At 40.8% G+C, this 25,721-nt stretch overlaps 1 protein-coding gene across 1 annotated transcript; it reads left to right on the top strand.

The window, feature by feature from the left end:
• The first annotated feature begins 13,438 nt into the window (after window positions 1-13,438).
• LOC139153204 (olfactory receptor 14A16-like) lies at window positions 13,439-14,350 on the top strand. The gene has a single exon (XM_070726839.1). The coding sequence runs from the start codon at window positions 13,439-13,441 to the stop codon at window positions 14,348-14,350; it is 912 nt and encodes a 303-aa protein (XP_070582940.1).
• The last annotated feature ends 11,371 nt before the right edge of the window (window positions 14,351-25,721 follow it).

The following is a 25,721-nucleotide window of genomic DNA, read 5'->3' as shown; positions in this document are numbered from 1 at the left end:
AAATGCTTTACAGAAGTCAATGTAAATTACATCTATTAATTTGCCCTGATCGAGATATGTAGTCCACATGTTTTTGCAGTGAAGGAGTTGCAGGTTGCAAGATAATTTTTTCTGAAACCAAATTGTTTGTTAGAGAGTAGGTTGCAAGTTTCTAGGCAGAGAGTAATTGATTGGTTTCTGATTGATTTCATGACATTGCATGTGATGCAGCATAGTGAGATTGGTCTGTAGTTTTCAACTAGACTGGGATCTCCTTTTTTGAAGATGGGGATGACCATTGCTTGTGACCATAGCTTTGTAGTGAGCTAGTCCTGAGTGATTTTTCACAGATTATGCTTTGTGGTTTAGCTATGTTTGTGGAGAGCTTTTTTGGGAAGTATGCATTGGACCACCAGGCCCAATTGATAGAGAAGGTTGAAGGTCGTATAGTGATTTTTCAACATTATCTTCTGTGAAGTCTATTTGGATTAAGTAATTTTGAATGTTTGAGGTGCAATTAATGAATTTTGGGGATGAGCCACAAAGACTGAGCCAAAGGATATGTTGAAGAAGTTAGCTTTGGTTGATTCATCATAGCCTTCTTTGTTGTTGGGTCCCTTTAGTGATGGGATGGGTCTTGAGTCCTTGTTATTTACAAAATTGTAGAAGGCACGGTTGGATTTGGTACACAGCAGGTTTTCCTCTTGTTTGCTGTGATAATTGAAGCATTCTGTCTTTATTTGGTGGCATATATTTTTGTAGCTTTTGAAGTTGGGTACACTTTTTTGTTTTTCCACCAGAGATAATTTTTTTTGTTTGTAGTTTTCTTATTGAGATGGATAGGTTGTTTTTATTGCTTATAGTAGTTATTAATGGTACATGTAATCTGATAATTCTTTTGACTTCAAGCAAGAATATGTTGTAGAGGTCATTGGCAGTGTTACAGCCAGAGAATAGAGTTAGCCAGTCAAGAGTTAAGAGATCAGCATCTATGAGTTCATAGTTGGCTTTTTAAAAATTGTACTTGGGTGTTGCATTAATAGGGTGAATCTTGGAGTGGCGTAGGTTGACGCTGAAGTTAATCATGCTGTGGTTACTGTTGGAAAATTGTTCTTTAATTTGTAGTCGATAAATTGTGCTTTTGCTATTGCAGAATATGAGGTACAGGCAGCTCTTGAGTCTAGTATTGTTTGTTACTAGTTGATCAAGTCCCAGATTGGTAAGAGCATTGTATAGGGTGGTATGAATGTGTTCTGTTGTACATTCGTTTAGTGTCCAGTTAATGTAGGGTAGGTTGATGTCGCCAAGGAAGATAAGGGGGTATGGACAGGAGGCTGCCCACATTAGTAGTGCGGTTAATTTGTTTGCATGGGTGATGTTACAGTCAGGAGCTCAATAACAAAGTAGGAAGCAAAGTGTGGCATTTAGGAAGGGTGAGATAATGGGCAACTTGGATGGTCTTTTAGGTTTAGTGACTATTTTAGAATATAACTACTCAGCCTCATCTGCAGGATTCACGGTCAGATCGGAACATTAAGTTAGTTTCTTGATGTTATGATGGAGTCAGGGTAGGATGCATTTAACCATGTTCCACAGAGAAAAATAATGTTGAAGGTGCCAGGATCTAGTAGTAGTAGGAATTCAGATATCTTGTTAACTACGCTTCTTGCATTGATTAATTTGCATTTGAGATTGGTTTTGTATTCAAGATTGGTTTTGTATTGGATTGAGGAAGTAAGGGGCACGCTTTCCTATTCTTGTCACACTTGGTATATTGTGTTCAGTTCTGATCACCACAGTACAAAATTGATGCTGGGATCCTAGAAAGTGTGTAGAGTAAGCAACAAAAATTATAAGGATCTGGATCATAAATTATATTATGAACGGTTGAGCAAACTTTGTATGTCCCGAGTACAGAAGAGATGCATTGGAGGGAATATGATAAATATATTCCAAAATTTGAGGGGCTGTCATAAAGAAGAGGGGATTGACTTATTCATTAAGAACCTGAGGGCAGGACAAATAATGGATGGAAGTTTGTTAAAGGAGACATCCAGTATAGAAATAAGGAGAAATTTTGTGTCAATGAGTACAACCAATCAATAGAATAGATTGCATCCTAATTGGATTGGCCTTGAATGGGGGTTTAGACAAGAAGACCTCTGACATCCCTTCCAATCTTATAATTCTATATTCTAATAAGAAAATCACATCCAGAATAGGAAGCTCTTTATTTGGATAATGCTAGTTGGTATATTGGATTATGCATAAAAAAACCACATTCTGTAGGTTTCTATTTCTTGGACATCCGTTCTGTCTTTCACTTTTTCTTTTACAGAAAGACTTAAATATTCTACCTCTGTATTATTGCTCTGGCCTTAACTAATCCAGTTTGAACTGGCAAGTTGAATAGGGGATGTGATTTCTTGAAAACTATTTTTAAAAAATGAATCTCAAATGGTGAAATATGTTTCAGGGAGGTCTTCTCACTTGGTTTATGTTTTACGTCTTACAATTTGCACTGCTGGCATGATTGCAGCCCCAATTTTCTTAAGAACATTGTGCAATATTATTATTCTATGTGATAACTGTAGTGAAGATTTGGAAGTACATGCATCTGGAGGTACAATAATACAGTTATTAATGGCCAATTATGTTAATGTCCACAGAAGCAAGTTTTGTTTTGTTGTGTTAATTATGTTAATGAGCCCACATTAAGTGGTTTTATTTTAGTGTAGAAGATTCTTAAGGGAAACAAAACATATATTAGTCACATCCAGAATAGGAAGCTCTTTAATTGCAGACAGCAGTTCCACTTCATTAGAATCAGTGGGACACCATTTATTTAGCATGATATTTAACTCTCTTAAAACCATACAACAGAACAAAATTAATGGAGAAAAATAATCAATTATAAATTGAAAATTCAACAAAAAAGGTACTTTCCTCTTTTTTGGTAGCATATTTGCGGCGCAGGCGGAGTAACAGTCGGACACAAAGGTGTGGGTATAAATAGGGTCACTTTTATTAAACAAATTCAAATTAACTATTTAGCCAATTAACCACGTGACCTGCAAAGGTGCATAAATCAAATGGGGGCGGAGTTAACTTTGCAACAAACTCACTTGAGCAACTCTAGGGCAAAAGCTCCTTGCCCGGGTGCAGGGTCAGGTAAAATTACACCTGCCCCCTGCCCAATGACACGCCCCCACGGCGTGTGGGATGGCTCGCCACTGGTCTCTGATACGCCACAGGCAGCGAGCCACAGGAGCGACCCCCTCCCCGAACCCAAGCCGGTCGAGCCCTGTAATCCGAGAAGGAGATCGCCCCTCACCTCAGTAGAGGTGCCCCTAAAGGAGATCACACAGTTGCTGCTTACGCCCATTTCCGCCCCCTTTTCGGCCGTCCCCCCCCCAGTGACCTTGAGGGGGGGGGCGCTAGTTGGTTAGACCACCCCCTAACCACACACTCCCACGCACAGAGTGGAGTAGGCGAAAAAACAGCCACAATTCGGCCAATTCCTTGTCACTGCAAAAAATTCCTACTCGGCCCCACCGAGGGCGACCCATCATATGCACCCTGTAACAGAGGGAGGGTGGGCGGGTGTCCAGCGCCGGCGGGCAGGAGGCACTGCGCCACGAGGCAGCCCCCTTTTATAGGGCTGCCTCCCTCCTGCCCGGTTCACTGGGTGACCATGCACCCAGGCGACACGCTGCGGCCCCCGGGGATGACGTGGGGGCCGCAGGCTCCGCCCCAACATGGCGGCCTCCTTCCCCGGCCCACGCCGCAACCCTCGCCAGCGGTGAGTCGCCGGCGGCATTGCGGCGCAGGCGGAGTAACAGTCGGACACAAAGGTGTGGGTATAAATAGGGTCACTTTTATTAAACAAATTCAAATTAACTATTTAGCCAATTAACCACGTGACCTGCAAAGGTGCATAAATCAAATGGGGGCGGAGTTAACTTTGCAACAAACTCACTTGAGCAACTCTAGGGCGAAAGCTCCTTGCCCGGGTGCAGGGTCAGGTAAAATTACACCTGCCCCCTGCCCAATGACACGCCCCCACGGCGTGTGGGATGGCTCGCCACTGGTCTCTGATACGCCACAGGCAGCGAGCCACAGGAGTGACCCCCTCCCCGAACCCAAGCCGGTCGAGCCCTGTAATCCGAGAAGGAGATCGCCCCTCACCTCAGTAGAGGTGCCCCTAAAGGAGATCACACAGTTGCTGCTTACGCCCATTTCCGCCCCCTTTTCGGCCGTCCCCCCCCAGTGACCTTGAGGGGGGGGGCGCTAGTTGGTTAGACCACCCCCTAACCACACACTCCCACGCACAGAGTGGAGTAGGCGAAAAAACAGCCACAATTCGGCCAATTCCTTGTGACTGCAAAAAATTCCTACTCGGCCCCACCGAGGGCGACCCATCATATGCACCCTGTAACAGAGGGAGGGTGGGCGGGTGTCCAGCGCCGGCGGGCAGGAGGCACTGCGCCACGAGGCAGCCCCCTTTTATAGGGCTGCCTCCCTCCTGCCCGGTTCACTGGGTGACCATGCACCCAGGCGACACGCTGCGGCCCCCGGGGATGACGTGGGGGCCGCAGGCTCCGCCCCAACATGGCGGCCTCCTTCCCCGGCCCACGCCGCAACCCTCGCCAGCGGTGAGTCGCCGGCGGCATTGCGGCGCAGGCGGAGTAACAGTCGGACACAAAGGTGTGGGTATAAATAGGGTCACTTTTATTAAACAAATTCAAATTAACTATTTAGCCAATTAACCACGTGACCTGCAAAGGTGCATAAATCAAATGGGGGCGGAGTTAACTTTGCAACAAACTCACTTGAGCAACTCTAGGGCGAAAGCTCCTTGCCCGGGTGCAGGGTCAGGTAAAATTACACCTGCCCCCTGCCCAATGACACGCCCCCACGGCGTGTGGGATGGCTCGCCACTGGTCTCTGATACGCCACAGGCAGCGAGCCACAGGAGCGACCCCCTCCCCGAACCCAAGCCGGTCGAGCCCTGTAATCCGAGAAGGAGATCGCCCCTCACCTCAGTAGAGGTGCCCCTAAAGGAGATCACACAGTTGCTGCTTACGCCCATTTCCGCCCCCTTTCGGCCACAGCAGGGGGTGAAATTATAAATTTATTCCCCCTGCTCCCCCCCCTGCACATGAATATGCAGGCACCTCTGCAGGTCCGTTATGAATTTGTCATTCCCCTCGACTGTCAAATGTACCCTGTCCCTTCTGAATAAAGCTAGCTGGGATGCTCTGATGTTGGGGTGACCTAACACTCCACCCCCCCGTCTGGAGTACCCATTCCTTCGCTGCCCTGTTAACTCTCTACCTGGCATCCTCCACCGCCTTGGGCTCTTGGCATACCTCCAGCACCTCCGTGGCAATATATGGTACACACGCGTGTGTCAGGCCACCTTTCCCAATTCACCAGCAACAGGTGGTTGCCACCAGTGTGCAACACCAAACAATCTGGGTCCGGCCCCTCATAGCTCCCAACTTTCCAAACGGGAGAGGCCCGTCTCAACGGAGACCTCCGAGCTCAAGCCCCTTCCACTGAAGCCCCAGTGACTCAGCAACCTCCACATTCCTGAAGATAATGTTGCAGCTGTAGATCCAGCCGACATGCCACGCAGTGGCCGCAGTTTGCCACTGTGGGCAAAGGAAAGGGCGGCTCCTTCGCACTTTGCGCGTAACACGGTGGAGCAGGGCCAGGACCTAGAGAAACGATAAGAATAACAAGACAGTGTTATCCACCCGCTCCCAAAAAAACAAAACAAGAACAAAAACGCTTGTACTCGGGTGCTTGAGTCAACGCCACGAAAACCCACTGACTTTGAACCGCCACCGTATTCATTACTGTGCGGAGAACTTGCTGAAAACCGCAATCAGTACTGCTGAGGGAATACCACCCGATATCCTGCCAATGCTCCTGTAACGGCCCCCAACCGCTATTTGAAAATCACTACCTTGGTTTCTGAATATCCAAACTTAAATTGTTTGTAAGATTCTTAATCTTCAACTCCAACTTGATATACCCTGTATCAGAGGTGGGTCCCACTGGGACTTGAACCTGCAACCTTTGCCTTGTAAGGCAGAGAATTATCCTCTAGGCTACAGTATCCAATCCCCTCATTGGAGGCCCGTCTTACGGTACAAAGGGAACCATTCCCTGGCTTCCTCGCTGTACCTGGCCTGGGTCCCTCACACCCAGGCCTCTGTCCTGTTAGATACGCCTGGCCGGTGATCAATCCACCATCTGCGTTACTGGAGACTCCGAGCACAACCGACGCGGTTGCCACAGCCCCCAATGTAACATCGATTTCCTGGCCCAGGGAACCGTACATGATCCACTACTGTGCGACCAGGACAGCTCCTGGCATACCTCCGTGTCCCAAAGGCCATAGATTTGGCTGTCGAGTGAAACGGCCTTGCCTCGCTGGGTGAGAAGCTGGGTCTCCCCCAATGCCGCTGCCCCTGAAACTGGGTAATGTATAGCGGCTTACTAATTTCTCCCCCATCTGCGTCCTTTCCCAGGACCATCCCTTGATCATTCCCCGTGTCTTCAAATAGTTAGCCACCGGGTCTTTTGTTAGGAGAGCTAAGCCCCCCCTTGTTGCCCATACACGAGGGCGTGTAACCGTGTGGTCCCCCACCTGCACTCCTTTGCTGGAGCGAAGGCGCCGCCCACCATTCTGGGTACCCTGTGCCCCCGCCCAAGCCATGTGGCTGCCAACCAGCCGCCCATGCGCACATACTCCCTGCTAACAAACCGGGCCTTCTGTTGCTGTCTCGCTTCCCTGCCGCTGAACCAGCTGTGCCACCGTCGCAGCCCCATGTTCCTGTATTCCCCTCAGGCAGTCACCACACTCTTCTTCAGCCTTAAATTGTCTGGGAGATGAGCCAATAAGCTCCGTGGCCCTGCTCGTTCCCCCAGGGAATAGAATAGTAGCGAGAATTTTATGCAGGGAAGCAAAGGCCCCTGAAAATGCCTCCTTTACCGTTAGCGCATGCATTAGCTAGACCAACCTAACTTAATCATTATAACCATAGTATTAATGTTAACCTCCTAACACCCCCACTTCGATATAGCTGACTACAAGTGAGGCTGGATCTTCTGCTGCTAAGTGAGTTCTATTTGATTGTACAACTTCTTTTGGCCAGAGTTCTTAAGTGAATCTGGCTGTCTACCTTTACTTTGTTAGTTAGAATATCAAGGGTAGGTCATAAATGGTGATCACATGACCCCAGGATGCGGCAACCAGCATAAATGTTTTGTCGTTGCCAAGGACCCAAAATTTGATCAAATGATCACGGTGTACTCCGCAATGGATTTAAGTGTGGGGACGATCCATACACCACTTTTTAAGCATCATTGTAACTTCAAACAGGCATTAAATGAACGGTTGTAAGTCATGGACCATGCCTTGAGTTCTGAGTCACCTCTGCTTAAATTAATCTTCTCCAGTGTTTCCCAATATCATGCTTTATAGTTCTATTGGAGTACAGTTCTGTCCATTTTTTGAACTGTAATCCAAGTTATGTTCTAAGAAGTCTTCTCTGTCGCAGCAGCAGAAAGCTGGAATAAATCTTATAGTAGAACTTTATTCAATTGTCACAAGACCACTGATTGGCTTAGAAATTTAGTTTATCTGCTAATTCTTTAATAGTTAAGAATTTAAGTACAGCTTATAGAAACATAGAAACATAGAAGACTGACGACAGAAAAAGACCCCATGGTCCATCTAGTCTGCCCTGTTACTATTTCCTGTATTTTATCTTACAATGGATATATGTTTATCCCAGGCATGTTTAAATTCGGTTACTGTGGATTTACCAACCACGTCTGCTGGAAGTTTGTTCCAAGGATCTACTACTCTTTCAGTAAAATAATACTTTCTCATGTTGCCTTTGATCTTTCCCCAACTAACTTCAGATTGTGTCCCCATGAACCTATGCACCGACTACTTCTACTTTTAATCGTCGTTGCTAGAAAACCAAGCAATATTACAATGCATTTCCCAACAATAGAACCTATGTGGTAATTCATATGGGAAAAGTGACCATTTCAGAATGGATTTAGGCAGTAATCATTTTTTTTTTTTTAAATAAATTTCAAGTTGGAGAGGAGTTTTATAAAATAGGAAAGGGATGTAGGACCTATCCATATTTTTGTTCTTTCCAGATGTTGCTGTATTACAGCATTCCTAACCAGCATGTATAGTTCATAAATACTTGAAGGATGAAAACTATCAGAGGCACAATGGTTGCTCTGTGGTAGACCAGTGGACCACTTGATCCCTGAAGGTCTGGAATGGCCCAGCTGATCTTAGTTGAATGAGCAAGACTGACTCCAAGAAAATCCTCTAATGTTATCATGGATATACAGAACTTTGAATCCGGTCTGAAGAAAGTTTCCCAAGGGAGAAAATTGGGACAAATGATCTCACCGAATTCTTTGCACCAAATGAGTCAGGTTATTGGATAGAATCCAGGACAGAATCGGTCCCTGCTCATGTATGGTCAGCACTTGATTGTTGGGTTATGCCCAATTCTTGTTAATAATAAAGAAATAAAATAGATGTATTAGTACAGCCTTTATGCCAATGAGAATAGTGATAGTGCCAGATCATTGGTGAAAGGCTTTACGCTAAAGATATATCCAGAAACAGCTTAATTCAGGTGAATGGCTTTGGAATCACCTTCAACCACAGCAATACACGAGCATGGAATAGAGTCAACTAAATGTAAACTGCTCTAAACTCAACTGCAGAAAATACGACTGCAGCAGTCGAGTGATCGATGCCTGAAATGCACTACCTGACTCTGGGGTTTCTTCCCCAAAACCCAAAAACTTTAACCTTAGATTGTCTATAGGTGACCTCTCCCTGTTTCTAAAATGTCTGCAAGGGGCATACATAAGCGCACTATCGGGCCTACTAGCACTGTCCTATTGTCCTTTATTTTATCATTACTTGTTATGTTTATACAAACTACTATCTTATACATGTTTGACAAATAAATAAATAATTAAAATAAAATAAAAAATAGATCAAAATTTCTACAAACTATAATAAGATAAGGGAAGTATAGCTCTAAGTTTACATCTCATGTTTATGGCAGTTTAATTATGGAACGAATGGCCATTGCTTGTGGTTTGTGTGACAAGCTATATTTGCATGCTTCATGTTAACTTAATCAAATCATCTCTCCATAAATATGTATCATCTTGCAATCATATTGCTTTTGCCATAAGTTTCTAGCTTCATGCTAGAGAAGATCAACAAATTCATCATCATTCCCTTCATAAAATGAAGGAACCTTTGGAGACAATGTTCCCATGCTCTGGTGTCAGAGCAACCACCCGGCGGCACACCGGCCGGGCAAACCCGGCCGGCAAGCCGTCGACGCCCCGCACGCCCTGCCGCCATTTACACGATGCCGCGGGGGTGGGGGGGAGGAGGGGCGCCGGCACAGCAGCCATCTGACCCCCTCCTCCCTTTCCCAAGCAAGCCGCCGGCGAATCCTGCAATTTTCCGGCCGGCGCCGTCCTGCGCGCCGCCGGCAACGAACAAAGGAGAAGCGACGACGCCACGAACGGCCCGTGCACGGGCGCTGGGCGCCGCCACACCCCCACCCCCGTAGACCAGGGCCGCCCCCGGCGATCGCCATCGATCCCGGGGGCTTACAAACCGTCCACCCCAGTCCTCCCGTCGGGGAGAAAAGCGCGCTGCTCGTTCCTCGCTGATCCGGCCTGCGGCGAGCTCGGGAGCAAGAGATGTCCAGCGCCGGCGGGCAGGAGGCACTGCGCCACGAGGCAGCCCCCTTTTATAGGGCTGCCTCCCTCCTGCCCGGTTCACTGGGTGACCATGCACCCAGGCGACACGCTGCGGCCCCCCGGGGATGACGTGGGGGCCGCAGGCTCCGCCCCAACATGGCGGCCTCCTTCCCCGGCCCACGCCGCAACCCTCGCCAGCGGTGAGTCGCCGGCGGCATTGGTAGAAATTCAAATATGTCTCGTGTGTTTTATCAAAAGTTTACAAAAGTTTACAACAAGAGAATTTTGGCAAATAATTTCATGATACAATCTTCTGGTTTAATGAAATAAGTTATGCTAGTTTGGGAAGGAGACAAAAAGGAAAAAAGATTTAAAACCCTGCTGTTCTGTTCGGGTCGTATGTGACCCGAAGCCAAGTTTGAGTCCCTGTAAAAAATTTTCCCTGCATATCTGAAACTTGAAATTTCATGTTGGTTCATCATTTCAGGGGTTCTCTCTATGAGAATTTTTTTTGGGGGGTGGGGGGCCTTAGTTTTTGCTGGGCAAAAAAAGTTACAAATCTTATGTTCCTGGGTCACCCTGACCCGGACCGAAAACTCTTCATTTGCAGTGCTTATGTTTGGTCTTTTTGAAAGCTTTTTTCACTTGGAAGGTAGTCTGAACATTTCTGCACACAATGATATGAAAATTGAAATGAAAAAAGTAAATCTTATTGGTTTATTTTGCGGATATAATGCACGCCCCCCCGTTTTTGTGAAAAAAATTTCAATTTATGGATAGTTTTGCTTGCAAAATGCATTCTATTTTACTAAAGTTGGTGTGGGATTGGTAGCTTGAACATTTCTGAATATAAGAAAAATATAAAGGAACTGAAAAAAATGATTCTTATTGGTTTTTTAACATCAGAAATAAGGTCTCCCCCCCCCCCCTTGGCTGCTTGCAACCATTTTCACTTTTTATTTTTTTATGCTCCAAATCCGAAATATTCTTTAAAATCTTAGGCATTCATTTACTCAATTTAACAATGCTGATCATCAAAAAATATTTTTGGGGGGGTGGCTAATTGTTTTCTGGGCAAAAAAAAATCATAACTTTGAATCTGTTTCTGTTCGTATGTGACCGGACCAAAAATATTTTTTTTAGGTACTTGAATTTGATCTTTTTGAAAACTTTTTCAACTGGAAAACTAGTTTGAACATTTATGAACATAATGATATGAAAATTGAACTGGAAAAATTGAGACTTATATTTTTATTTTGATCAAAAAGCCCCTCCCCCCATCCTTTTTTTAATTTCGTGTCAATTTCTATTTTTTAAGGCTACAAATCCCTAAGGAATTTTCCCCCAAAAGGTTTGATATACTAAATTGAACATTTCTGAATATAAGAAAAATATAAATGAACTGAAAAAAATGGTTCTTATTGGTTTATTTTTGCCACAAAAGGGCCACCCCCCCTCGGCCTTGCTGTGTGCCATTATTGTCACTGTTTATACATATTTGTCTAGAAATATTTGGAATATCCTTTTGAAAATCAACCACATTGTAGCCAGAGAACTAATTTTATGAAACAAATCCATTTTACTAAAAAAAAGTATGTAAGTTTGAAATTAACAGCATAATTTTTATATAAATTGAAATAATTGAGGCATACTTTATGTGCAAAATAAACCAATATGCATCAATTTTTCCAGTTCAATTTTCATATCATTATGTTCAGAAATGTTCAAGCTACCAATCCCACACCAACTTTAGTAAAATAGAATGTATTTTGCTAGCAAAATTATCCATAAAGTGAAGACTATTTAAAAAAAACGGGGGGGCGTGCATTTCATCAACAAAATAAACCAATATGCAGCAATTTTTCCAGTTCAATTTTCATATCATTATGTTCAGAAATGTTCAAGCTACCAATCCCATACCAACTTTAGTAAAATAGAATGCATATTGCAAGCAAAACTATCCATAAATTGAAAAAAATTTCACAAAAACAGGGGGGGGCGTGCATTATATCCGCAAAATAAACCAATAAGATTTACTTTTTTCATTTCAATTTTCATATCATTGTGTGCAGAAATGTTCAGACTACTTTCCAAGTGAAAAAAGCTTTCAAAAAGACCAAACATAAGCACTGCAAATGAAGAGTTTTCGGTCCGGGTCAGGGTGACCCGGGAACATAAGATTTGTTACTTTTCTTAAACAGAACAGCAGGGTTAAAAGTATTTTGAAACAGAATATATTTTGGAGAGATTTCATTCTAAATGCTAAATAATGAATTAATTACATATCTGACATGTTGATATATTTTCAATAAAATAATTACAAAGAATAGAAGACAATTAGAAATTGCAGACATTTGGCCCAAACTTTCATGCATGAACTGATATCTCTGGATAGAAATAAAAGAAATGGATGATAAAGATTTCTAAATCTCCTTTTATTATTCAGTTTTAAAAGTTTAACTAGTATACTTGAAAATGTGCTTATATGGCATTCCACACTTAATAAAGAAATTCTGAGAAGTCAAAAGTTCATAGTTGCAATAGATGGCTTACACTAGATAAGACACAGGGTTTTTTCAAATCAAAGTATCACTATAATAATAATAATAATAATAATAATAATAATAATAATAATAATGGTTTATTTATAATGCCCTTTTAACATAACAGCATGTTAGCTTTTTATTATTTGACAAAGGGATTTATTCATTTATTCTGCTAAAGTTTGATTTTTTAAATTATTTAAATTAAATTTAAAATATATTTTACAGTGAGATAATTGTGAATAATATCACCAAATGAATATTAAAATATACCAGTTATGTTATAAATAAAGTTGTATCTTTCTTTATTTAAGAATATATCATTAAACATATGTTTAAGAATCTAGAATTACAGCTGCTGAAGAAATTGAGGGGAAAAATTTCCATCTCTCTCTCTCTCTCTCTCTCTCTCTCTCTCTCTCTCTCTCTCTCTCTCTCTCTCTCTCTGAGTGTGTGTGTGTGTCTGTCTGTCTGTCTCTCTCTCTCACAGTCTCTCTGTCCCTGTCCTGTCTGTCTGTATGTCCGTCCGTCCGTCCCTCTCTCTCTCTCTCTCTCACTCTCTCTCTCTCTCTCTCTCTCTCACACACACACAGGCGGGGGGAGAGGGGGGAGAGAGGGAGAGAGATGATACAAGAAGAGAATTTTTGCTCTCAAGATTTTCATGTAAAAATATAGCAAATTACAGTATGTATTATTTATTGGCTAGATTTACATTGCTTTTCTTCTGCAAGCTCAAAGCATGATCAAACATTCTCTAATTTTCCAACATTAACCTGTTTGAGTAATTAGACATTACAGTTGATCAAATTATCCCCAATAATTTTTCATTGATGAAAGTGAATCTTCTCCTAGGAATGCGTTTGATCACTACATGAAATAATAGACCTGGAAGGAGGAAAGAAGGGGGAAAATGAAGTTCGTGCTTGGTCCTTTAGCACAGACTGATGTAAATTGACAAAAGCATGCTCTAGCATCTCCATTCTTTATCTATGTTTACCTTGTTGTGAACTTCTGTTCATCCTTTATATTTTATATTCTAATTACATATCAAAATACTATTTCCAAAATTGTATTCAATTTTATCTTCCTCCTCTGTTTCTTTGCAGTTAACCCAGCTTTGTCATAAATGAAGTATGAATAATGAAACTACAATGTCTTATTTTCTGCTCCTGGAATTATCAAAAAATCAGCATCCACAGCTTTTATATTTCTTCTTCTTTGTGTTATATCTGGCAACTTTAACAACAAATCTTCTCATCATCTTTGCAGTTGCTTTAGACCATCGACTACACAGCCCCATGTACTTCTTTCTCATGAATTTGGCTCTGCAGGACCTGGGCATTGTTTCAGTCATTGTCCCCAAATTCATGTTAAATTGTCTCTTGGATACTAGACAGATCTCTTACTTTGGATGTGCTGCTCAAGTCTTTCTCCTTTTGACCTTCGAAGCCTCTGATGTCTCCCTCCTGACAGTCATGGCATATGATCGATATGTTGCCATTTGCAATCCACTGCACTATGAGATGGTGATGAATTGGAAAGCCTGCACTGAAATAATCATTCTGGTGTGGACTGCAGGTCTTCTCTGTGGAATCTTACATACAATTGGCACTTTTTCAATATTATTTTGTTCTAATGTTGTCAACCAGTTCTTCTGTGAAATTCCACAATTGATAAAACTATCCTGTTCTGGCTTCAATCTAGTTGAGGTTGGGATTGTTGTGGCCAACATAATTGCTGCACTAGGTTGTTTTAGTTTCATTTTCATATCTTATGCAGTGATCTTCAAGGCAGTATTGAGAATCCCTTCTAAACAAGGAAGGCAGAAAGCGTTATCCACTTGCATTCCCCACTTTATAGTGGTGTCTGTATTAGTATTAAGTGTATGCTTTGCCTATCTAAGACCTCCCTCTAACAATTCATTTAACTTGGATTTTGGATCAACAGTTGTATATTCCCTTCTTCCACCTCTGTTCAATCCAATCATCTATAGCATGAGAAATAAGAATATCAAACATGTCCTCTCTCAATTGTGGAGATTCTGAAAAAAAAATTCTATCCTGTTCACCATAGTTTTTCATTTTCCTGGCCTTTCTTTTACTTCTGAGTAAAGGAATATAGCAGAAAGGGATAGTTGAGATGAGGAAATCCAACCTCTTAAACTTGGAAAACACTTGAGCTTCATAGGTTGCTTAGCAATCTTTTTGCATCTCTAATTACTGTCAATGCATTCTGTAGATGCTAAATGTGCATGTTTGACAACTCTGCTTTGACAACATTTTCAGAATGTGTTTATCACTGCCTCCTGGCTTGCTGAGTGTGAGAGAGAGAGGGGCCCAAAATCATTCACTCAGGTACATTTCTAAGGTTCAGTTGAAATCCAAGAGTCCTGGTTTCTGATATCTCAACATCAAACAAATTTTCAGATCTTTACCTCAGACTATTATGTCTTTCCTGTAGAAGTGCTTTGGCAAAACACTAGAGATAGCTGGCATGGTAGGAAATATATTTATTTATATATTTATTTTTATTTATTTATCAAAACACCTACAAGATAGCAGGTATTGGTATGAATATAAAAACAAACTCAAAGTAGGTACAGGTAAATTTAGACAATAGGACAGTAAGACAGGGACGGTAGGCACAATGGTGCACTTATGTACTATCTCACATAACCTTTTCAAATTACAAGAAATGAAACAGGCAAGAAATTAAATTAGAGTACTGTAATTTATAATTCTAATAGAAGACCAAAAAAAAAGCTTTCAGAGTATGGGGGCTTGCAGCTGGCAACTAACTGCGGGTTACTCACAAATCCAATGGAGAGAAAAAAACTCGGACAAGAAACTTGATCTCTTTGGTGAGACAACCTGGATTTTCTCTTTGGTGAAGCAACCTAGATTAAATCCAGGATGACCCTTTTATTGAAAGCAAACAAAGAAAGGCAGGCTTCTGTGATGCTACATTTCACATGGGTCTGTTACACCAATTCAAACTTATAACGTATTAAGCGTACAAACTATAACCAATAAAAATCACACAACTTGTGCTATATTTCAGAGTGCTGATTCATGAGAAAAAGAAAGCGAGAGCGAGAGAAGGGCCCCATCAACCCACCTCATGATATATAATGTTGCATTTTTCTTAGGCTAGCAGCAAAGAAGGCAAGATAAGAGTGCTGGGAAGGAGAATGTTGCTAGAGAAACTGGGTCATCATACGTGTCATGCTCAAGGTCTATGCTTTTCGCACGCACATTCCAAGACACTAGTTCCTGTGTTCCCACATCACAGATCTTAGAACTTGAAACAAATTAGAAGAGATAAGTCATGTTCCTTGATCTAATATTTGGAGAAATGAAGGTAGATAGATCTACTACACAAAGGATGATATCTCATTGAAATGTGCTGGAGAAATTATACATTTTATCCAAGCTATTGATATATTACAGTTTTATGATATCCCTGCAAATGTCCTCACAATACTTTTTAAAATGTATAAAAATGGAAGATTTACTATATAATTTACTACTATATAATTTGGGATACAGTATAATTGTACCTGGGAAAGTGCTATATACTTATTGAAACATAGCAACACGGGTAATTTCTTTCATGAGAGTGAGTGAGTGGCTTTCAGTTAAAGGGATATGAAATATTGTCCTATATTTATTAACTATTGAATTTTGCAGTCTTATTTTCTTGCCTTATTGGGGATATTTCTTGTCCACTTTGATGTTAAATTTTAACCCTTTCCTCTGTTTTGCTCAATAAACTGTTTCAACCTTTAGAGATCTTTTTGTAGATGGTTGTTTCCGCATACAGACGGATACATACAGATGGTTGTTTCCGCATACAGATTGTTGAATCCGCATACAGACGGGAAGTTGAACAACTATCCTTGTGGTGTGACCAGAACAATCTAGAACTGAACACACTCAAAACCGTAGAAATGGTGGTAGACTTTAAGAGAAACCCTTCCACCCTTCCACCTCTCACAATACTAGACAACACAGTATCAACAGTAGAGACCTTCAAATTTCTAGGTTCTATCATATCTCAAGACCTAAAATGGTCACCTAACATCAAAAACATCATCAAAAAAGCACAACAAAGAATGTTCTTTCTGCGCCAGCTCAGGAAGCTCAAACTGCCCAAGGAGCTGCTGATTCAGTTCTACAGAGGAATCATTGAGTCTGTCATCTGCACCTCTATAACTGTCTGGTTTGGTGCTGCAACCCAACAGGACCGACACAGACTTCAGAGGATAATCAGAATTGCAGAAAAAACAATTGCTGCCAATCTGCCTTCCATTGAGGACCTGTATACTGCAGGAGTCAAAAAGAGGGCGGGGAAAATATTTACTGACCCCTCACATCCTGGACACAAATTGTTTCAACTCCTGCCCTCAAAACGTCGCTACAGAGCACTGCACACCAAGACAACTAGACACAAGAACAGGTTTTTCCCGAACGCTATCACTCTACCAAACAAATAATTCCCTCAACACTGTCAGACTTTCTACTAAATCTGCACTTCTATTCTACTAGTTTTTGCTCATCATTCCTATCACCCATTTCCTCCCATGTTGACTGTATGACTGTAACTTGTTGTGTATATCCTAAGATTTTTATTAATATTGCTTCTTCATTGCTTATTTGACCCCTATGACAATCGTTAAGTGTTGTACCACATGATTCTTGACAAATGTATATTTTATTTTATGTACGTTGAGAGCATATGCACCAAGACAAATTCCTTGTGTGTCCAATCACACTTGGCCAATAAAAATTCTATTCTATTCTATTCTATTCTATTCTATTCTAATACATAAACCTCCTATTCCCATGTTTCGTAGCAAAAAGAAATGAGCCCATACCTCTTTAAGAATCTTTCTATGTCTAGTTCCATCTGGAGATACCATATGAGCCCTTCACTTGATTAAAGAAGCCAGAATTCCATGAAGGATAAAAATAAGTAAATATTAGATTTCTGAAAATCTGTTAATTAAGATTTTTCCTCATGCCTTTGCTGGGTTATTTAATTCTTCAAAAACTTAACCAAAGTAATTGCTTGGGATATTTTATTAACAGAGATACTGCCATATTTCAAACTAAATGATGATTAATGGTTTTATTGTGCAATAAACCACAATTTGCTGGATTGTCAAAGTAAGCTAAGTCATAAATCACAATTATAAAAGATATTAACTAAATAATTAATTATTTAGTTAATAATTAACTAAGTTATTAGTTAATTATAACTAGCCTATTAATGTTCAATAGCATACTATCATTCAAATCATACTAGAATACAAACATTCAAATCATGAAACAATAATACTTAGCTGATTGTGTTATGCAACTAATAACTTCCAAATCATCATTATTTTAAAAAAGAAGTTTTAACAGAAAAGTAATTAGCATTGTTACTTCTGTACTAGGTTATTTTATGCATTCATGTTTGTATGTGATGGCATTATTGTCCAAAAAAAGAAAAAAATATCATTTCTTTATTTGAAGAATATTAGATGAGATATTGGATTATAGACTTCTGAATAAATCTGGTAATGTCATGGAAATCTCACTATGTAATTGTTAGGAGTTTGACCACATTTGATTGTAGACATTTCTGAAAAGGATATTCTGAGTACTAGACAAACATTTTTGCAACTATAGCAAAAAGTAAGATTGTGAGGGACGAGGAAAAAAGAGTTGGTGTTTGGTTGCAATGTTTCCTCAATATACATACAAGTACCAAAATGCAAACTATAACATATCTCTGTTTTCGTCCTCCTCCTGTCCCTTTCTTTTTCTTTCTAAGATCAAGTTGTAGCTTCCCACAACATATTTAATTTTATTGCCCACTTCTATCTTTTTAGGTGCACCATTCATCTTTGTTATCAGTGAAACATGCAAACATGAACATAGTGTTTTATGTTCTCAAAACTCAACATGTTGGTTTTGTACTATTTCTTACAATTGCAATAATAAATCTTATCATTATTTCTGCAGTAACTTTGGATAATTAATTGTACAACCCTATGAATTTCTTTCTGACAATTTGATTTATGTGGGACCTGGCTCTGTTTCATGCATTTTCCAATACCATAGCATTTTTTTCACAGATAAATGAAATCTGTCTTACTTTGGTTGTGTTATCAAATCATTCTTCAAATTCCTTCACAGCTCTTTATTTCCTTTTCATCTTTTGCCAAAGGTCAAGGTGCCCAAACAATTTTTCTTTTGGATATGGAACTATAGTGAATAAAGAGATTAATAACGAGATGATATTAACTTTCATTATTAATCCATGAAAACTGATTTAAAAGTATGAAATAAAAAGCATACAGAATCCAAAATAAGTTGGTTAACAGCACCAAAGGTTTATTCTACTAGAATTGGGCTCATGCTGGAGCTCATCCTCAGGGAACTTTACTCTCTCTCCAGAAATGTTGCAATGGGCTGTTCAATGCATTATATTCATAGGATTCCTGGTTTTGTGTAGCTTTTAATTGTTACCTAGAATGTTGATGCCTCACTATTAAGTTGTTAGTTGGTTTTTTGTTTGTGCCACCTTGATTCCTTGGTTAACTATCAAGACCCTGGTTAACAACTTAAGGCTACACACTACCAAGAATCATATAAATACAATGCCTACAACAGCTGAATGCACATATTCTAGACAGAGAAGTTCCCAGGCAATGGGCTTCAGCACAAGCCCAAATGCTTGGAAGAATAAAACATTGCTCCTGATGATCAACTCAAATTTGATTAGGCAACATTATCTTGGGATACATATATTTACCTTCTTTTCCAAAAAAAACATGCATAAAACATGGCTAATTTCTGCATTACCCAACAGTTGGCTCTCTGCAGAGGCTCCCACCTTAAAGGCCAGTACTAGGGTTTTTATTAAAATCTGGCATGATGACTTCATGTTTTTCATTCTATGGTCATGAGATTACAAACCCTACCTTGACCAGGTAGCACATAAATCTGGGATGAGAATTGAAAGTCTGAGAAATTCTCAGATGAGAAAAGCTACACAACTAAGGCAAGATTTACACCCTATGCAGACACCTGCGGGTGGGAAGAGAACTTTATTCAGCATGCAATAGTAAAAAGCAAATAGGTTAGCTCAGAATGGGCTATAAACTTTTAGTCTTTTTTAAATATGAAGGAGAAATCAAAACATATGGCTGAATTTCTCAAAATATAATGGTCTTCCGCATTGCCACTATACTTCCTAATAATCCTGCATGAAGGGAAAACCCATTATGTATGAAATAGTCTAAGTTTTGGTTTAGGAAGGTAAGTGTCTGCTGTTTAGGTTTTGTTTTAAGAAGATAAGTGTCTGCTGTTTAGGTTTTGTTTTAAGAAGACAAGAATCGGCTGCTCTTGTAGAAGGTACTGTTTACCCAACTTGTATCTGTTTAGGGCATATGATAAATCATATAAGGTACTATTCATCTTTAGGAGAAAGGAAACATGATGTAGGCTATATTTATGCAGGAATTGTGTGTATCTCTGTGATAGGTATTAACCTGCTTTTTTGCTTCTATCTGGTGTCTCTTCTAAGTGGAAGAGTACCATGCTTTGCAAATCGTGTTTGGTATACCCAGAGAGAATAAACACTTCTGTTTTCTTGTCCAAATGGCTTGTGTGAACTTTTTCATCAAATTTCAGCACACAACTTGTGGGCTCTTCCAGGATTCCATCCTGTTGGCTGTCCAGGGAGGAGCGTCTTCAGGTGCACCTCCGCTGGGGGAAGCAAAGGAGGATCCCTGCAGCAGAAAGACTGGTGCTTTGGCCAGCAATGGAAGTCCAGAGGCAGAGCAGCACTGGCAAGCATGGGGAAGCAAAGGGGGACCCTTGCAGCAGAATGACAGGTGCTTCAGCCAGCAACGGAAGTCTGGAGACGGAGCATCCCAGTGGTGCTCGCAAAGGGAGGAAGCAAAGGGAAATCCCTGCAGCAGAATGACAGACACCTCGGCCAGCAATAAAAGTCAGGAGTTGGAGCATCCCAGTAGTGTCAGCTCGGGTTCATAAGTGAAAAATTATTCATAAGAAGAGGTAAAAAAAACCTTAAACACCCGGTTCTTATCTCAAAAAGTTCATCAGTAGAGGCGTTCATAAGTAGAGGTACCACTGTATATTGATTCAAAATATGCTTTTAGAGTTGTACGCACTTTTGGGGAAATATGGAAGGAAAGGTGATATGTGACAAGTCAAGGGAAAAATGTAATACATTTTGAATTAATAAATTAAGTTTTGGAAGCCTTAAAAGAGCCACAAGAAATTGCTATAATTCATATGTGAGCACATCAAAAGGAGGAAGAAGAAGATAAAAAAGGAAACAGATTAGCAGATATAGAGGCTCAAGCAGTGGGCCAGGGAGAGGAGGAAGGAGTGTTTGTTCTGATTCCTCACGTATTAGATCCTGAAGGAGTTCTGCTATTTAGTGAAGCTGAACAGGAAAAATTAAAGCATATAGGAGGACAGGAGGGGAAGGATGGGAAATGATTCTTCCCTGGTAGAAGACAAGTATTGAACCAACTTTATCTTAAGAGAATAGTGGAAAGATTACATGAGGGGAGTCATTGTGGAACTCAAGGATTGATAGACACAGTATCAAAAAATATTGCCGGGATAAAAATATATACCACAACACAACAGGTGGTAAATAAATGTGTAATATGTCAAAGGGTAAACCAGAACTATATAAGACAATGACAACGAGGAGGTCAGAGATTCCACCCCCAGGGCAATAGATGGAGAGGTGGACATGTCCTTGGGAGGTAAAACCCACAGCCACTCCATCTTGTCAGGATTGAGTTTGAGCCTGTTAGCACCCATCCAGACCCTAGCAGCATCCAGACACTGGCACATCACTTCTACTGCTTCACCAAGTAGACACTGAGTGGAGATATATAACTGGGTGTCATCAGCAATTGATGACAACTCATCCCATGCCCTTGGAAGATCTCACCCAGCGGTTTCATGTAAATATTAAACATCAGGGGGAGAGGACCAACCCTACAAGGGAAGGACTTGGAGTCTACCTCTGACCTCTCCCTAACACTGATGCAACTGACTGGAGAAGTAGGAGGAGAACCACCCTAGGATGGTGCCTCCCACTCCTAACCCCTCCAGTTGGCACAGAAGGATACCACAGTTGATGGTATCAAAAGCTACTGAAAGGTCAAGGAACACCAGGATAGGGGATAAATCCCCATCCCGGACCCCCAGAGATCATCCATCAGCATGACCACAGCAGTTTCCATGCTGTAGCCTGACGTGAATCAAGACTGTTGAGGGCTTAGATAATTGGCTTCATTCAAGGACCACTGGAGCTGGAGCAACATCTCCTTCTCAACAACCTTCTCCATAAAGGGAAGATTGGAGACAGGACAATAGTTGTTAAATACAGCTGGATCCAGGGAAAGCTTCTTCGGGGGGGATGCACAAGTGCCTCCTTGTAGGGAGCCAGGAAATGCATCCCCCCCTGAAGAAGTGTTCGGTCAGATTTGGATTTACTTCTCATCCAATGCTTCTCTAGACACCTCTTCTTGCATTTCATCCCCTAGACTTCCTCAGTAAACCAAGAAGATCTCCTGGATCTACTGCCACAGAGAAGTCGCAAAGGTGCGATTCGGTCTAGAGCCTCTGCCGCAACCATATTCCAGGCTGCAGCAAGAGACTCTGCCAAACTGTGTACAAGGAAATCCGGCAAAACCCCAAATGCTGTCTGAAAGCCCTCTGGGAACGGAATGGAATGGAACAGAATAGAATAGAATAGAATAGAACTCCCTGTATTGCATCCTTTATTATTGCCAAAGCATTTTATGGATGCTAAATATGAATGTTTGATAGCTCTGGAATTCCACAGGCTGACAATTCCTGATGTTTAGTGAAGTGAAGGTCAGGGTTTAATGTGAATGAGGAAAATTATGGAAATCTGGAGGAGATTTAAATGCTGCTGCCTATTTTTCCCTATGATTTCCTGTAAAAAATATCATGTAATCCTGGCCCATAATAAAAATAGTTAAAGTTTCAACTTTTCCCAAAGAACATGGGTTCCTATAACCCCAACTGAAACAGTCATTTTCTCACAAACTTTGATCATTTGTGTATTTCAGTAAACTTCACCTCCTGGCAACTGCCTGGACAAGGTTTTAGATTTATTTTGTAATCCTTGCAAAAAAAACCACCTTTAGTTAAAGATACTAAATATGAGGCTGAATATATACATTTAAAAACACTACAATATACAATATGCAACAAAGAAGAAAAGAAAGAAAGGAAAAGGGGAAAGGATGGAGAGAAGAAAGGGAAAGATAAATGGACAAATGAATAATTCACACTTACAAATAGTGTGTTAGAAAAGATCATCTTTTAGGTAGCACATAAATAGTTTTTCCTCATTTATGTTGTCACTGTTTGAAATTTAAAGCTCAGTTTATTCCAGATATGCTTAGGTGTGTGTAAGAGTCTGTGCCACTATTTCATTTTTTTTTAAAGGAAAGGGAACATCTATGTTGACTATCCAGTTGACTTTCGTTGGTATGCAACCTAGAGTTAAGATTTCTAAATTGGATGCATTCTATCATTTTTTCTGGTTCTTCATGTTGCTGTTGTTTTTATTGTTATCTTCCTGATTTCTGGTTCTTCATGTTGTTGTTTCTATTTTTATTCTTTTTATTTGTTTATCTATTTTAATTTAATGGACTCCCGGTTTTGACACCAAACTGGTCCTGGGCAGCCTTTGGTTTCTCTGGGCCTGCTTTCGCTTTTTGTGGCTTTTTTTGTGGCTCTAGGGTAATCGTTGACCTGTAGAGCCAGTGATTTGTAAAGGGACACCCCAGGGCACCCAAGGGAGGTCAGCAGACCCACCAGATAGTGGGGGAAATCCTTAAATTGCTAAGAAATCAGCTTTTTTGCTGATCTGGAGATGTGGTGATCTGACTTTATCAAAGGAAGTAAGGAGAAGGTGATTGAGACAGATTGGGACTGTTATAGTAGAAATATTAATTTGGGACCGATCAATGGTGAACCCTGCTGTTGCACTTTGGCTGAGAGTAAGTGATTGTGCCAGATCATTGGAGAAACAGCAGCTGCATTGGTGGCTGATGGCAGCAGAGAACTAATGGAAACAGGCAGAATAAGTGGATACTATTGTTTCTAAGGTGATTATTGTATCGAGCTGAAACTCCACTGTACTCAGATCGAAAGGACACAGTGACAGAGTTGGAATAAACATCTGATGGCAACAGATAAGTGAGTCTTCGCATGTGTAGATGGTGGGCAGAAGTAATTCAGTCAGATTAAACACAGTGGATTGAATTAGTGACATAGCAGAAAAACCAGAGGACCCTTCTCTATTTAACTTAATTTCTTAGAACGGACTAGAGAAAGATAAAAGATTGACTGATGCAGCTTTGACTTATTGACTTAGAATCCCTGATTTATTGATCTATTTGGTCTTTGTGGCTCTTTCCCAGTGACTTGTATATAACAGAAGGGAAGAGAAAACAACAACAACAACAACAACAACAACAACAAGGAACTTCTCTAAGTTGTGCTTGGGGTCTAAGTACTCTTTATTGATTAAGTACTCTTTATTGATCATTGATTACTGCTTGTGGATAGCTTTAACATAAATCTGAATTATCTTTCTTCTTTTAATACTGTTTTCCCTATACTTTTTTCTTTTTCCTCTTGTTCTTCTAAAAACCTTTGTAAGTACATCAGAAGCAGGAACGCAACCAGAAAAACAGTTGGGCCACTCGATGACAATGGTCAGAAGGGAATAATCAGAAAAGACAAGGAGATTGCTGAGAGGCTAAACAAATTCTTTGCCTCTGTTTTCACTGACAAGGATAGAGAGCATTTTCCTGCCACTGAATTAGTTTTCTCAGGGAGGGAATTAGAAGAATTAAACCAGATATAAATAAACAGGGAAAATGTTCTTGCATGCCTTTCTAAACTAAATATCTCCGGGACCGCCTTCTGCTGCACGAATCCCAGCGACCAGTTAGGTCCCACAGAGTTGGCCTTTTCCGGGTCCCGTCAACTAAACAATGTCGTTTGGCGGGACCCAGGGGAAGAGCCTTCTCTGTGGTCGCCCCAACCCTCTGGAACCAACTCCCCCCAGAGATCAGAATTGCCCCCACCCTCCTTGCCTTTCGTAAGCTCCTTAAAACCCACCTCTGTCGCCAGGCATGGGGGAACTGAGATATTTTCTTCCCCCTAGGCCTATGCAATTTATGCATGGTATGTTTGTGTGTATGTTTGGTTTTTAAATTAGGGTTTTAAAAATTATTTTAAATATTAGATTTGTTATATGTTGTTTCACTATTGTTGTTAGCCGCCCCAAGTCTAGGGATAGGGGTGGCATACATACAAACAAATAAATAGATAGATAGATAGATAGATAGATAGATAGATAGATAGATAGATAGATAGATAAATAAATGTCAACAAATCACCAGGTCCAGATGGCATCCACCCTAGAGTTCTCAATGAACTTAAGTTTGAAATTGCTGAACTTCTAACTAAAATATATAATCTTTCTCTAAGATCAGGCACTGTGCCTGAGGATTGGAGGGAGGAAATATAACCCCGATCATCAAGAAAGGATCCCGAGATGATCCAGAAAATTGTAGACCAGTCAGTTTAACCTCAGTTCCAGGTAAAGTGATGGAAATCATTATTAAAGATTAAATTACTGGGCACATAGAAAAACAGTCTTTGCTGAAAGAAAATCAACATGGTTTCTGCAAATGCAAATCATGTCTTACTAACTTGTTAGAATTCTTTGAGGGTGTAAATAAACACATAGATAAAGGGGACCCAGTTGATATTGTATATATTGACTTTCAAAAGGCTTTTGACAAAGTCCCTCACCAAAGGCTCCTAAAAAAGCTCCTCAGCCATGGAATTACAGGACAGGTCTTGTCCTGGGTTGGTAACTGGCTAAATTGTAGGAAGCAAAGGGTGGCAATCAATGGACAATTCTCTGGATAGAAAAAAGTGAGAAGTGGTGTACCCCAGGTTCAGCTTTGGGACCTTTACTTTTTAATTTATTCATTAATGATGTGGATGTAGAAGTAAATAGTGAGGTTGCATAGTTTGCTGACAATACTAAATTGTTTTGGGTAAAGTGAAATTGATTGTCAGGAGCTCCAGAAGGATCTCTCAAAATTGAGTGAGTGGGCAACAAAGTGGCAAATGCATTTTAATCTAAACAAATGTAAAGTTATACATATCAGGGCAAAGAACCCCAATTATACCTACCAACTAGTGACGGGCAAACCAAACCCACACAATTCGGGTCCGTACCAAATTTTACAAAATGAGGTTGATATAGCATGGCTTCCAGCTGTACGGATTCAGTTCCAGTGATCTTAGAAGCTGA

The sequence above is a fragment of the Erythrolamprus reginae genome, chromosome Z (genome assembly GCF_031021105.1).
Source record: "Erythrolamprus reginae isolate rEryReg1 chromosome Z, rEryReg1.hap1, whole genome shotgun sequence".
In the NCBI taxonomy this organism is placed as follows: domain Eukaryota; kingdom Metazoa; phylum Chordata; class Lepidosauria; order Squamata; family Dipsadidae; genus Erythrolamprus; species Erythrolamprus reginae.
Note: the sequence above shows the minus strand (reverse complement) of the source record. Positions and strands in the feature narration are given on the sequence as shown.

Coding starts and splice junctions, on each gene's coding strand:
- LOC139153204 (XM_070726839.1), top strand. CDS start 13,439: ATGAATAATGAAACTACAATGTCTTATTTTCTGCTCCTGGAATTATCA.